At 38.7% G+C, this 15,910-nt stretch overlaps 1 protein-coding gene across 1 annotated transcript; it reads left to right on the top strand.

The window, feature by feature from the left end:
* The first annotated feature begins 1,810 nt into the window (after nucleotides 1-1,810).
* On the top strand, nucleotides 1,811-15,129 carry LOC111219326 (deoxynucleoside triphosphate triphosphohydrolase SAMHD1-like). The gene is made up of 17 exons (XM_022741961.1): nucleotides 1,811-1,939; nucleotides 4,923-5,083; nucleotides 5,233-5,348; nucleotides 7,228-7,292; nucleotides 7,521-7,679; nucleotides 7,776-7,876; nucleotides 8,912-9,023; nucleotides 9,136-9,227; nucleotides 9,326-9,441; nucleotides 9,970-10,100; nucleotides 11,044-11,118; nucleotides 11,253-11,357; nucleotides 11,464-11,595; nucleotides 14,077-14,157; nucleotides 14,283-14,387; nucleotides 14,490-14,627; nucleotides 15,094-15,129. Exons 1-17 carry the CDS (start codon nucleotides 1,811-1,813, stop codon nucleotides 15,127-15,129), a joined length of 1,854 nt encoding a protein of 617 aa, XP_022597682.1.
* Nucleotides 15,130-15,910: the final 781 nt, after the last annotated feature.

The raw sequence follows: 15,910 nt of genomic DNA, 5'->3' as shown, positions 1-15,910 counted from the left end.
CCTAGAAGGTATTAAAATAAAAAACAAACGATTTCTGAGCATTTATTCCTCGGACTGCCACAGCGGTCATATAGACCGCTGATCTTATATCTTATGTTACATAGAAGCTGATGGTTTAGTGATGAGGAAAGTCACTGTCGGCTGGCACATCTGTCAGCATGTCCACTCATGACGCAGCCACTTCGCAAACTTTTGTAAATAGCCGGCTTGTAGGCTATAAACAGTAAGCAACATCTAAATTCACCCTCATTGATAGTGAATAAAGAATTATAATACAGCCTAATAAATCTCAACTGTGCTGCCGGCGGCTGTCAAGTCCAGTACAAACGGCACACCGGTCTCTGTGAGAGCTCGTATGCTAGGTCAGATCCAGGTGGAACGATTGTAAAGAAAAACCTCTGGCTGTTGATAATAAACAATAACAAAAAAATTACAATCAAATAAACCTCAGAGCGAAAAGCGACAACGGCTCTTGACATGAGAGCGAAACACCGTCTCCAGATCCAGGTGTGTGCCATAGGTGCGTCAGGCGGTGCTGCGCAGTCACTATTAGTCTATCATTCTCTCACGTAATCTACCCCCCCCCCCCCCCCCCCCCACACACACAACACACACACACCACACACACTCATCCCCCGACCCCCAACACTACATTATATGAAGAAGGAGAAGTACTTACACTTTTTTTTCCACTTCAAGAGCTTGTAAACCTAAATGTAAATACACGTGACGGTCTGGGAGACCGTTGTGGCGGCTTTAGGGAGTGCTACTAATGCTGGCGGTCATAGTGTTAATTGCAATCTCTGAATACTTTTCTGACATGGCACCACAACAATAATAACATATGTACAATACTCACAGTAATCGCAAATGTAGGGCTACCATCATGTAGCACAGAATACAACAGGCTCAAATGGAGCCTTTTATTTAAGACCAACTTTTATCAAAGCCTAATTACCAGCAGAGCCTAATTACCAAAACAACAGTTTCAAAACAGCACACCACTAAAACAAACAAACATAGGATTATAATCTGTACAACCAAGGGGGAAAAAACTAAACTACCCAGAATCTTATTGATCCCTGATGCATAGAGAAGTACTTAGGGACAACCTGAAAACAATATGCTGCATCTCTGGCTGTTCCCAGGGCAGAGGCATATAAACTTAGGTCAACCATTCAAAGACAGTTAGTTGGTCCAATAACACCTGACATTTCAACATGAAATAAAATTTTAGAGGCACTAACCAAGCAGTGACAAAGCAAAAAGTTATGGAAAGAGTTTTGTTTGTACGCTCAAACATCTACCCAAACCTTTTTCTACCCCAAGTAGACTGTTACACTTTCTGTATGGGAGCAAAACATTACCACTGAATTTAGATCAGGCATTAATTACATTCCCCCTGAACTAATAAGGCAATGCAAATTTACAGTATATAATGGTACTTTATGGGAGACAAGTTTATTAGATATTTGCATTCTATCTTGATTGTTAAATTTGTTTGTGCTTGTGTTTTCAACAATGCATTTTAATTGATGGTGTGTTTCCTGAAATTCCATGCCTTCAAATAATGTTTTGTTGATTTGTCTATTGAAATTCTAATGTGTTTCCGGTTCTGTAGGTTGATTTTCTGAAATGTTTTTGCTGTTCAATCAATCACAATAGACCTTCACTATGAGTGTAGTGATACGAGTGGTGGAGACACAAAAGCTGAGTGCTGTTCAAACCCCTGTTGTCTTTTGTGCCTTGATCAGATGAATTAAACAACATCATATAACATTATTGGTGTGACTATCCTGCTTCTTCAACCATGTCAGAGCAACATCAGAAACATCAGTATGACCTCAAACAGCTTCAAAATGTCAAAGACAACACTGTCATTGGTGTTGCCGTCACACTACGAGGAATTAACCTTGTGAGGCAACTGCATTTCTCGCAAGTGAGAATCTATCTTACCAGGCTCCAAATTATTTGTTTATGACTGAATCATAGTGGCTCAGACCAGTCACCGTCCTATGAGGGAGGGACTACCCCAGGGAAGCAGCTGTTTTAGTATTCGTAAGAGTGCAAAGTGCAAAAGTTCCTTAAAAAGACGACAAGAATCGTCTACTGGAATGATAAATAGCTTCCAAATCTGCTCAAACTGCAGTTTGCTGTTGTGTTGTGTTTCTTCTTCCGTGCTCTCCTAATACATCATTTGATAGACAGATCGTTCATCCAATCACCTGCAAAGTATTTTTTGAGAGCCCCTGCCCTTGTCCAAACACTTTCCAACAAAGCCTGCCCAAATTGTTCTGTGTAACAAATAATCTGGCATGTCAGGTTATGGGGGATGGGAAGTGAACGAAGCATATCAGTACCTGCAAAAATGGCAAGATGCATTTAGCGGTTGGTTTTCAAGTTTGGTCAATTAAATAGATGGCTTGTGTTAGTGTTCCTCCTGGCTGGCCAATATTAGTAAGCCAGCTAGTCAGGAATTTCCATATGCTCCATATGTGTTAAGAAGCACGAAAGCTATATCAAGACTACTTGTCATAATAAATACCATGTATAACAGGACTGTTATTAAATGTTTCCTCTTTTACACAGACAAAAAGATCACTGGTTTCAGGCTGCAAAATCTAATAAGCATGAGGTGAGTGGCTCCCCATAATTATTAAACTAGGTTGCAATGTCTACAAAAGTCTAACAATTATGGATATAATGAAGTATGTACAAAACAAATTCTTCTGAAGTGGGAGCTCTAATAATAATAATAATAATAATAATAATAATAATAATATAACACCCAGCACCTAACTGTATTTCTTTCTGAGTTTCACTAAGCTCACTTTTCTCTCTTTAACTCACTCCCTACTATGTTCATCTTTTTTTTTCTTTTTTTTTTGTCATTTTGTAACTTGGTGACCATTGGAAAATCCTGTGCAGTACCACAGAGACAAAGAACACAGATGAACCCAAGGTAAGAAATGTACCTGATCATACATTACATGACATATTCAGTACAGTGGCTAAGAGAGCTGAACACACTGCAACTTAGGGAAACAAAGCACAGGCAGATTAAGAAAACTGCGCTGCAAGTACACCCAACACAATCAAATCAACTGAATTCAGTAACTTAAAAAATCACAAAAGGTTGAAGAAAGTGTGCCCAAGCCACATTCATCACTTTTTCGTTCACCCTGGAAACACTTCCACATTTGTCTCAAGTCGCAACCTCCAAGACTGAAAAATGAAACTGACGCGGAAGTACCACACACTGCAGTTCTTCAAATGATCACTTCATGCTGGCTCTAAAAGTGAATCAATCCCCATAGACACCCATGTTAAAAGGCCAAACTTTACAGCACAAATAATTACAACCTGGTACAAAAAATGGTTTNGCTCTAATAATAATAATAATAATAATAATAATAATAATAATATAACACCCAGCACCTAACTGTATTTCTTTCTGAGTTTCACTAAGCTCACTTTTCTCTCTTTAACTCACTCCCTACTATGTTCATCTTTTTTTTTCTTTTTTTTTTGTCATTTTGTAACTTGGTGACCATTGGAAAATCCTGTGCAGTACCACAGAGACAAAGAACACAGATGAACCCAAGGTAAGAAATGTACCTGATCATACATTACATGACATATTCAGTACAGTGGCTAAGAGAGCTGAACACACTGCAACTTAGGGAAACAAAGCACAGGCAGATTAAGAAAACTGCGCTGCAAGTACACCCAACACAATCAAATCAACTGAATTCAGTAACTTAAAAAATCACAAAAGGTTGAAGAAAGTGTGCCCAAGCCACATTCATCACTTTTTCGTTCACCCTGGAAACACTTCCACATTTGTCTCAAGTCGCAACCTCCAAGACTGAAAAATGAAACTGACGCGGAAGTACCACACACTGCAGTTCTTCAAATGATCACTTCATGCTGGCTCTAAAAGTGAATCAATCCCCATAGACACCCATGTTAAAAGGCCAAACTTTACAGCACAAATAATTACAACCTGGTACAAAAAATGGTTTAGCTAATTTCCTCCTTCATGACAACTGTACAGGGGGTGAATTTTTATACATCTCACCCATTTAAATTTTATTACGGCTTAAAGTTCAACATAATTGCAGGCATACCGCTTTGAGTGACAGGTGGGTGAACATATGCTTGCCACAAATTTCTTAATCTGCAGTGCATTGAGCTCTCTCAGCCACCGTACTAGAGAGATGAACAAACAACAATTGTAGAATCAACAACAGTGTGTGTAAGGTGGTAGGGTTAGGGTTGCCACCTGGTTTTCACAGGATTGTTCTCTTTTTTTAGCAACTGTCGTGGAAAATTAATGTTCTTCCCCACAACACGAACTGTCCCGGTTTTTTGTGAAAATGCATTTCTAATTTAGAATTTCATAGTTTCAAATATAAAACCTCATTTATTTCCTCCTACTGCTATTCTGTTTTCTTCCTGGTTATGTCCAATCCTGTGTCCGTAAACGTATAAAAAGTGACGATGCCTGTACTTTTATTTGACCTACCTTGCAACTGTCACATGCATTCACATCCATCACCCCACTGTGAATTCAGGCAGAGCGGACAGAGATAGACGAGGAAAATGTCACAACAAAATCAGGTGATTCCATACACATACCGTTTTTTCACAGATTAAAGGTGGCAACCCTAGGTAGGCTCAGTGAATGAACCCTCACAACCACATAATCAAGATGGTGCATGTTTCCTCTCTATTGTTGAGTCAACTGTCAGTCTACAGCAAAACACACATGGGAAGCATGAAAAAATGAAAGTGAGAACAACTGCAGTATGATATAAAGACGGACTAGTTCACTGAACTCTCCAGAGAAATTGAGCTGTTTTACCAGTACTCTTTTGGATAATATTAAAGAAAATCTTTGTTCTATTGTTTTCTGCCAGGTGTTTAATGATCCCATCCACGGGCATGTGGAGTTACACCCACTTCTTGTCAAAATTATAAACACGCCTCAGTTCAACAGACTACGAAACATTAAGCAGCTTGGAGGGGCCTACTTTGTTTTCCCTGGAGCGTCCCACAACCGCTTTGAACACTCCATTGGGTATGTCTGCATGTTTTTAGATAGACACAGCTCTCTCTAATAACACTTCATACTTTAAGTTTTGCTGCAGAATACTCAAGCAGTAATTGTGGACTGAGTTCTGATTGTGTGTGTGTGTGTGTGTGTGTTTGTTGTACGTGGTGTTACAGAGTGGCGTACTTAGCAGGAGAGCTTGCACAAGCTCTGAAAACAAAACAGCCAAAACTCAACATCACTGACAGAGACATCCTTTGTGTGCAAATTGCAGGTCTTTGCCATGACCTGGGTGAGTGACACACATCTGATCCACTATTTGCAACAGCATTTATAAACATCAAACAGTAGAGAAAATATAACAAATAATCAGCTTTCCACACACTCAAGGAGAAACTACAAAAAAAACCTAGAAAATATATACCTGCCATTAATTATTACTGTACATTTAAAGGTAAAATTACTGTGTCTTGCCCTTCTACCCGAAGACTGGACTCACACCCACCTTTCATGTGTTGCCGTTTGGAGCAACTTTAAACAGTTTTTCCTTTTGACATGGTCAGACAACATGCCATATGAAATACAGTCATGGCTAAAAAATATAGGCACAAAATATAGCCACAAGTCAGAGTGAACATTTGTACCAAATTTGAAGAAGTCCCTCAAGGCATTACAGAGATATTGCATTCACAAGGCCAAAAGCCTGTTTTGTGAGGTCACCAGGACCTTGACCTCTGACCACCAAAGTCTACCTCAGACTACTTCAAATCAATATGCCTATGGCTAACGCTGTCGCCGGCGCAGAGCAATAAAAACTAAATTTTGTTATGTATTGTTTGCAATATAAAATCCTTCTGGGAGAATATCCTGTGGACAAATGAGGCCAAAGAAAAGAACACAGTTTATCCGGTCAAACATGATAGAGGTTCACATATATTTTGGGGTTTGCTTTGCTGCTTCTGGCACTGGATTCCTTGACTGTGTGCATGGCATCATGAAATCTGAAGACTACCAAAGAATTGCTCTATGTAAGGCCCAGTGTCAAAAAGCTGGGTCTTCATCAGAGGTCATGGGTCTTCCAGCAGGACAATGACCCAAAACATACTTCAATACACACCTAGAAATGGTTTAAGGCAAAGCGCTGGAGAGATCTGAATGAGTCCAGTTCTAAACCCTATAGATCCGGGCTGATTCTTTAGAACACCAGAGGAGAGATCTCAAAACAGCAGTTGTGAAAAGGCACCTTCAAATCTGAGAGATGTGAAAGAAACTCATGCTTGGTTACAGGAAGCGACTGATTTCAGTTATTGTTTCTAAAGGGTCTGCAGCCAAATATTAAGTTGAAAGTGTCATTCAGATTTTTATATTGTTCCAATGCAAACAAAAAAATAAACGTGAATACAGAAGCATTTGTTATTGTAACAATTTTCTGTGAGTGGTGTATTTTCTGAAAGGCCAATATTTTTAGCTATGACTGTTGTTGTTCATCTAACACGTGCTCCAAACGGCCACACCTGAAGGCAGAGTGCAAAGCCAGTCTTCAGAGAGAAGATCGAGACACAATAAATATTTAAATATACAATAATGGCACGTATACATTTTCAGACAGCTTCTCCCTGAATGCATTTAAAGTGTTGTACTTCGTCTGTACATGAAAAACAACTGACTCCCTTGTCCATTCATACCTTAAGTTTATTCTATAGTGTGGAGTAATTTGAGATTTGGAACACAATTAATCATAGTCACTTTGAATCATCACGAACAGGTGTAAAGTCAAAATTTTCAGGAAATTTGGTTGAAATTTGAAACATTTGGATGGAAAGTTGGCTATTTTCTTTCTTAACACTCACAGGGCCGAGCTGTGAGAATGACATGACAACCACTATGCTGTTGCTCTCAGAAAACTCACCTCATCCTGAATTTATCAAAACAACAGATGGAAGAAATGTTGAATTTGCTTTGAAAGCAAAATAATAAAAGCAAATGGGAGCAGATTACAAAAGATATTTTGTAGAAATATGATCAAATGTAATTATTAAACAATGGAGGTTAGGAGTAAAGGCCCGTCCCTTCTGCTAGCCTGTTCAATAACATATAATCACAAACGTCTCCATTTACAGTTCACACACAGTCATGATTAGGTTATTTTATACTGATTTCTCCATATTTAGGACATGGGCCATTTTCCCATCTGTTTGATGGAATGTTCCTCCCCAAAGCAGGTAAAAAGTGCGAGGTAAGAAACGGTTCAATTATTTCTGTTGTCTGTGAAATCTGACTTACCTCACATGGTCATTATGTAATTTGTGACCAGAGAGAAGAAAACATGAGAGATTAGACAAAAATTCATGTTCTGTGTATCTTGTGATGTTTTGGAAAAGATAAACTCTTTCTACTGGAGCCATTTTATTTTCACTTACTAATATACTAATATATTTATGTAATGAGTCTTTGTATGTTGCAGCATGAGGAGATTTCTCTAAAGATGCTTGATCACCTGGTTGATAAAAATGACCTGAAGCCGGTGATGAAGAAGTACGGCCTGGAGCCAGAGCAGGACATGCTCTTCATCAAGGAGATGATTGGGGGACCTCTGGACTCTAATAAACAAAAGAAGGTACCTGTCACTCCCGATGTGTGAATTGTGTGAAATCAGTCGGTGTCATCATTGCTACAGCAGTCAGTGTTTAATGCCATTATTATGTTGTCTTCTCTACAGTGGAAATATGAAGGTCGAGACGAGGACAAGTCCTTCCTCTATGAAATCGTGGCCAATAAAACAAATGGCATTGATGTGGACAAGTTTGACTACTTTGCCAGGTGGGACTTGTTGAACAGCTTCTGCATAATTCACTTTTTGATGTAGAGTGATGAAATACTATGTATGATTTCCCATGAACAATTATAATACTCACCTGATGATTTTTACATTACGCAGCATTCTTTAGGGCAGTGTTTCTCAAACCTTTTCAGACCAAGGACCACTTAACCACTAAAATTAAACTCACAGACCACCACAATATATTTTGACACTTCGCAATATTTTAATGGCTTTACTGGATAGGACAGTGAGGCGAGACAGAAATTCTTGTGACAGAGAGTAGGGGAATGAAATGCTGCAAGAAGTCTGGTCTGCCAGGAATCAAACTGGTGAGCAGCAGCAGATGCTGCTATTTATGTGACATCAGCATTTTCAAACACATACAGTATTAACACTGATCTCAGCCATGGTGACTAAATTACTAAACTCAACATTTAAACACTTGCCTGTTGTATCGCTATGTCTGCGGTTTCATTTGATTTTCTGTTAACTGACCCGGTCTTAGGCCTCTGTTCCACGACCTTGTCCGCTTTCCGTGTTTGATAGTTACCAAACTGCTGACAACTGGTGAAATTTAGTACAACCCCAGAGCAGGATAGTTGTAAGCTTCATCCACATTTCCTTTCAAATGTCACGCTGATAATTTTTAACATAAATAGTAAAACAAACTGGAAAATGGCATAGCTACATGAGTTGGCACTGTCGCAAAACGGTGAAGTCCAACTACACTGTCAACAGCCAATTCATAAAGGTCTAATAATAGTTTGAATTGGAATTTTCATATGAGTTGATAGTTAGAGTTGATTACTCTTGAAAATAACAAATATACAATACTATCCAGTACGCTTTGTGGTCGCTAGCAGACAGTTGGAGAAACACTAAATTTAAAACATGATATTTTAATTAATTTACTCACAGACCACCAGGGGTCACTTGCGGACCACACTTTGAGAAAGGCTGCTTCAGGGTGAATTGAGTAGCTTAATGTAAGTGTTTTTTTTCTAGACATATTTCCTCACTCTGTCTCTTCTCAGGGACTGCCACCACCTGGGCATCCAGAACCACTTTGACCATCACCGCTTCTTCAAGTTTGCCAGAGTGTGTGTGGTGAAGGAGGGGAGGAAGCACATCTGCTCTCAAGACAAGGTGGTGACAATGTTACTGCTGCTTTTGTTTGTTTGTTTGTTGCTGTTGTTGTATTTAAATGTCTTAAACAATAATCCATTTATCTGATTGGTTGTGGCTAACCTCTCAACAGGAGGTGCACAATCTGTACGCCATGTTCTATGCAAGGTGTAGCTTCCACAGAAAAGCCTACCAGCACAAGGTGAACATGCTCATACAGACTATGTAAGTACCTATTCTTCCTTGCTTCATGGTTTACTCTTTTGAATGATATGCAGCAAAATATTCTCAAAATCGATCATATGTTGGGTGTGTTTACTCAGGATCTCAGAGGCCTTTGTTAAAGCAGATGAACACATCAAGATTAAAGGCTCAGGGGAGAAGAGCTTCACTCTCTCCACAGCCATAGATGACATGGAGGCCTACACCAAGCTGACAGGTCAGCAGATACCACAGTGTGCTGTCAGCTCATGACTGAAGAACACAGAGAGGAGTGCGCAGGATACACACCATGTGCACACAAAGAGAGCCAGACAGCCTCTATCATTGTACTGCAACAGAAAACACATTATTTTCAGCCCTGCTAGCACATACAGTAAATGTATATAAATATATAATATAAATAAATTACACAAGATCTTGTACATTACAAAGTTGTGATGAGTGATTAATTGGGCATGTTTAAATAAAATGTATGTTGCAGTCATAAAAACCATTGTTTTATATTTACGAATAAATATGGTATAGATAATTATATCAATGTTATATTTTCTCAATGAACATACTTGCACATCCAAATGCAGGTGCTTTGGAAAAAAAAAAGAATATCAACTTCTAATGTCTTTAGATAACTTCCACAAAGTTATATTACAATGTCAATTATTTATTGGTGAATCACTGAATGAAATTGTCTTTGGTTAGTTCCAACTGACCTGTCCTCCACTCTGTTTCACTGTTTTTGTTGTAGATCGAGTGTTTGAAGACATACTCCACTCCTCCTCCCCTGAGCTGGAAGATGCGAGGAAGATTCTCAACAGGATCATCACTCGTGATCTCTACACGTGTGTGGGCGAAAAGCATACTGCGGAAGAAACAAAGGTGTGCACTAATGTCTTTGTATGCCTGTGCTGCATTATGTTTCTGCTTGACATGGTGACATATGACTTTGGTGTGTGTTCGACAACACTGAACATTCCAATCACCTTTTTGAAAGTTGATTTTGTTATAACAAAGCTGAACGTTATTCTCATTCTGTGGTTGAAATATGGCATGTATGTTATTACTTCAGTTATCTCTCTCATTTTACTTTGCTTGTGTGTGATTGGACCTGGATTTCACATAAACTATAACAAATTCCTACCAGTCAAATGTCACAGCTGTCTCATTTTTAAAACACTGTTGTTGTTTTTGTTGTTCTTCTTCTTCTTTTTCTTCTTCTTCTTAGCTGTGCATCACATTAATGATAGCTGTCGTTGGCCCTATAACGACCTGTTTTAATATTTAATAGTACAGTTCTTCTCATTTACATATTTTTCTGTTACTGTACAGTCAGTAGAACGAGTATGAAATGGCTGTGGCCAGGCTGTATGTTGGCAGTTTGATCCCCAGCTCCTTTCAGCCAGGCCAGTGCCTTGCATGGCAGCTCTGTTGCCATAGATATGTGACTGTGGGAATGGATGAATAGTAAAGCACTTTGTCTGTTAAGGTAGAAAACATGAAATGTACATGTCATTCCCAGGCTGCTGTGCCAATTAAATAGTTATTTTATGATTTGATTGATTTTTAACTTCACTGCCACAAAGCCCCCAAACAATAACTGGGCAGACCCACGTCATCATTTTGCAAAAGCTCCATTTTCACATACACATATAACTTATAAAGCTGCTTTTTTGCGTGAGAAAAAATGTTTTAGCGTGAACAGAGAGCCAAAACTGGGAAAAATTTTAACAATTTAATGTGGACATAGTCTTGCTATATGTTGTCAAGTGGTAATAAATCTCGCATTCCTCTCACTTCACCCCCTTTCTCCTCCCACCCTCAGTGGATGGATGAGCAGTGGAAAAATACATTAGCTAATAACCCTGATGGGCTGACAGCAGATGACTTTGAAGTTGTGGTAAGTTTTTAGTCTAATTACTTTCTTGTTGATTATCATAGATTTGGAAAATGTTTCTAAACCTCTGTTGTGGCATAATTTACAGTATGATTTTTTTTTTAAAAAAAAGCTTATCTCTCACTCTTCTCTTTTAGACCACTTCTCTTGATTATGGGAAAAAACATGAGGATCCCATCAGCTTTGTGTATTTCTACAGCAAGAATGAACCTAACACAGGATTCAAGCGCTCCGGAGATGAGGTCAGAACAATGAAAGCAAAAGTTTTATCTTTAAATGCTCTCTTTTTATGAACTGTTCATTCCTTTAGTATATTTCTCTTAAAGAAGCTGCTGTTATTCTTTTCAGGTGTCCAGGCTTCTCCCAAAGAACTTTTCTGAGAAGTTTGTCAGGATTTACTGCAAGACGAATGATAAAAACATTCTGGATGCTGCCAAGGGTTACGTGTGCCAGTGGAAGAAGAAGATAGAGAAATTAGAGGTAATATTTATTGCTGGTCTGTTAAATATAGCATAACATATGTAAAGTTACAAGTGGGAATTAGTAATTACAAGCTGTATGTTATATCTTCTGATCTTGGATTTGGAGATAGTGCAGTCTAGGGCTGCAGCCAATGATTATTATCAGTATCAATGAATCTATTCTGCAGATTTTTTTTTTTTTTTTAAGACTTTGGAAAAATACCTTTAACTACCTCTTAGAGTCAAATCAATTTTATATCACATAACTCAAAGAAAACAGTGTTCAGCTCCAGTGCATCTCTCGCCATCTCTTACCAGGTACACTCTGCACTGCTTTTGTTAATACTCATCTGGTTGTCTGTGCTGTCTTTATTTACGTACAGGATGCAGATGCAGAAATGATTGTTAGGGTAAAAAGCCAAGACAATGAAGAAGAAGATGTGGAAGATGAAGCTCAAAACTGAAAAAAAAAACACTCTCTGATACTCGTTGATGATTAAAAATAATCAAAAATGAGAGAGTAAATGAGAATGCATTATTACACATTAAAGCCTTATACTCAGGTTTGCCTCCAGAGTTCAATATTAAACAGATATTTTTGTTTTCCTTAATCATCTTCAACAGCTGTTTTAGACCTTCTCCAGCTGCAGCTGTATGTCACTTAAACTGAAGCACTCTTTTACACCATGTTTCTACCAAAACATGCCCTTCTGTAAATCTGTTGTGAACCATCAATCACAGTCATTTTAAATTTCATTGTCAGAAACTGAATATGAATGTAGTTTCGGGGCTTTGTTTTATCCAGCTGTCAGTCACATTTATGTTTCTTTATCTTTGCATAACTACAGAGCTTTTAAAAGAGGCAAATGAAATCTACAAAAAAAAATTCAAATGTCACAGCTGTCTCATTTTTAAAACAGTTTTGTGTGTGTGTGTGTGTGTGTGTGTGTGTGTGTGTGTGTGTGTGTGTGTGTGTGTGTGTGCCTAAACTGTAGATCACAGTTACATCTGGTAAGACTGGGAGAGACAGTCCGACTGACAAATCCTTATTTTATGGTCGTAATATCAAAATATAATAAATATAAATATCGGTTAGGCGGCATGGTGGAGCAGTGGTTAGCGCTGTCGCCTCACAGCAAGAAGGTTCCGGGTTTGAGTCCCGGCTCGGACGCGGGGTCTTTCTGTGTGGAGTTTGCATGTTCTCCCCGTGCTTGTGTGGGTTCTCTCCAGGTACTCCGGCTTCCTCCCACAGTCCAAAGACATGCAAATGGGGACTAGGCTGATTGGTTACTCCAAATTGACCATAGGTATGAATGTGAGAGTGAATGGTTGTTTGTCTCTGTGTGCCCTGCGATGGACTGGCGACCTGTCCAGGGTGTACCCCGCCTCTCGCCCGAAAGGATGCTGGGATAGGCTCCAGCCCCCCCGCGACCCTACTAGAGGATAAGCGGTAGAAAATGAATGAATGAATAAATATCGGTTAATGACAGCCGTTGACAGCCCTGTGATGACCTGTTGTTTACCATGGTTTTCCATGGCGGACATTTTATGTTTGGATTTTGTCACTTCCTGTTTTATTTTGTAGTTGGTTTCCTTGTGTGTCTTCATGTTTTTACTTCCTGTCTTGCTCCTGTTTTTCTGTGTGGTGATTGTCTGCCCCGCCCTAATGTGTTTCACCTGTGTTTAATCACCCTTGCCTCCCTTGTGTCTATATAGTCTCTGTGCTCCCCTCTGTTTGTGTCGGTTTGTCTGTTCATGTTGCCTGTTCTAACGGCTGTGGTATCCCCTGTGTCTCCTGTTGTTGTTCCTTGTGTGCCCTCGTGCTTCGGTTTCCTTTTGGCTGCATTTGGGTCCAGCCTTACCCGCACCATGACAGTTTTAATACTTAAAAGTATAGTTGATCACATTTACATATTTTTCTGTTGATGTACAGACAATGGAACGAGTATGAAATGGCTCTGGCTGTAGGTTTGTAGTTTGATCCCCAGCTCCTTCTGTCCACGTGTCCTTGAGCGCTGAATGCCAATTTTTTTCCGATTTGCAGGCCAGTGCTTTGCATGTTTGGCAGCTCTGTTGCCATAGATATGTGTCTGTGTGAATGGGTGAACAGAAAAGCAATTTGTCCATTAAGATAGAAAACATGTACATGTCATTCCCAGGCTGCTGTGCCAATAAAATCATTAATGTATGCTTGTGATGTCATCTGACAAAATCACCTTAGATACAGGTTGAGAGATCACAGAGAAACTTAGTGGTGACAGAAAGTTTTCTTTTTAACTTTACTGCCACAAACAATAACTAGGCAGGCCAATGTCATCATTTTGCAAAAGCTCCACCAAAAACTGGGGAAACAGGATGCAGTTTTAAATGATTTTAAATTAAATATCTTAATGTATGGGATGTGTGTGTAGGATGTATTCTTGCTATATGTTGATATGTTGTCAAGTGGTAATAAATCTCTAATCTCTTACCCCTCTCACTTCTCACCCTTTCTCCTCAGGAGGTGAAAAAGCAGTGGAAAGAGGAATTAGCTCAAACCATCCCTGATGACGGGCTGACAGCAGAGGACTTTGAAATTGTGGTAAGTTTTTTAGTCTAATTACTTTCACTTCACTTTTCATAAAATTTTGGCTTTTGTTGATTATCACTGATTTGGAAGATAATCTATTCATATAAACAATCTTTTCTCTCACCCTTTTCTTTTAGGTCACTTCTTTCGATTACAGGAAAAAGGGGGAGGACCCCATCAGTAATGTGTATTTCTACAGCAAGTTTGCCCCTGACAAAGCTTCAAAGATCCCCCAAAACCAGGTCAGAACTTAAGCAATGACTGTATATATGTATGTATTTTTGCATAAGGAAGCTGCTGCTATATTTTTATTCTCAAATTTATGCTGCTGTTCTTCTTGTCAGGTGGACAAGCTTCTCTCAGAGCGCTTTTCTGAGCTGTTCATCACGGTTTACTGCAAGAGGAAGGATAAAAAGAGTCTGGACGCTGCCAAGAAACACTTCGTCCAGTGGTGTGAAGCCAAGAACTTTTCAATACTTGAGGTAATACTTAGATCTGGTCTATTAAATATAACATAGGTACTGTATGGAGGGTCGGGTGCAATTCCTTTTAAAATGCAGTTTAGGCTTTAAGTTATGAGCATTAGGATGGGAACATGAGCAGGGTAAGAACATGACGAGCTCCAGGAGCCGATTACAGTTCTATTACTCTCTGATGTTGGATCTGGAGTGAATGCAGTCTATAGCTGTATTGATCTGTTCTTCTGATTATTGTTTAATCAACTAATCAGTTGATCTATAGATGTAAGAAAATAGGGAAAATGTCTCTAACTACTCCTTAAAGTCATGTCAATTTTCTATCTCACAACACAAAGAAAACAGTGTTCAGCTCCAGTGCAGTCTAGTGCCCTGCTTCACTAACCATGACCACCATCTCTCACCAGGTACACTCTGCACTGCTTTTGTTAATACTGATGTGCTTGTCTGTGCTGTCTTTATTTACGTACAGGATGGAAACCCAGAGGAAGACAGCCAAAACAATTAATATGAAGATGTGGAAGATGAAGCTCAACCCTGAAAAAAACAAACACTCTCTGATACTCACTGGTTCTATATAATTGAATATAAATTAAAAATGACCATGTAAATGAGAATTAATTATTACACTAAAACCCTATAGTCAGGTTTTCTGAAGCCCTGTTCAATATTATACACATATTTTTGTTTGCCATTGATAATTGAAGGAGCTTTTTTCCCCCCCCCCCCCATCATTAAACAGTTTTAGGTTTAATAGCCTGAAATACTCCAATATTATCTTCATCAGCTGTTTAGGCCTTCTCCATCTGCAGCTGTATGTCACATTTAAACTGAAGCACAATTTCATACCATGTTTCTACCAAAACATGCTCTTCTGTAAATCTTTTTTATCCTTGTATTACTACAGAGCTTTTAAAGGAGGAAATTCAAATCTACAAACAAAAGTACAACTGTGTATTCTTTATGTTTGTGACAAGCTGTAAAGCACCACCAACACATGTAATAGAGTCTGTTATTTAAAGTGACATTTAATTAATAAGCATTTAATTTGTGGTTTGGGGATTTGTATTTGTATTTAACACTAATTGTGTGAGTTAACATGGAAATCTCATTAGATGTTATTTTGACTTTAAATCATTTTTGATTAGAGGTTGTTTTGGTGGTTTAGTTTATTTAACTGCATCCTTCCTCCCAACATTTATTGTCACTGTTTTTAAATTGTTTTTCAATCTATTTTATTGGTGGCATCTTTTATTGTATCTTGTTTTTTCATTTGAATGAGTATACCT

This window comes from Seriola dumerili, unplaced genomic scaffold (genome assembly GCF_002260705.1).
Source record: "Seriola dumerili isolate Sdu_G_001 unplaced genomic scaffold, Sdu_1.0 BDQW01000057.1, whole genome shotgun sequence".
In the NCBI taxonomy this organism is placed as follows: domain Eukaryota; kingdom Metazoa; phylum Chordata; class Actinopteri; order Carangiformes; family Carangidae; genus Seriola; species Seriola dumerili.
This window is presented reverse-complemented; position numbering and strand designations above follow the sequence as displayed.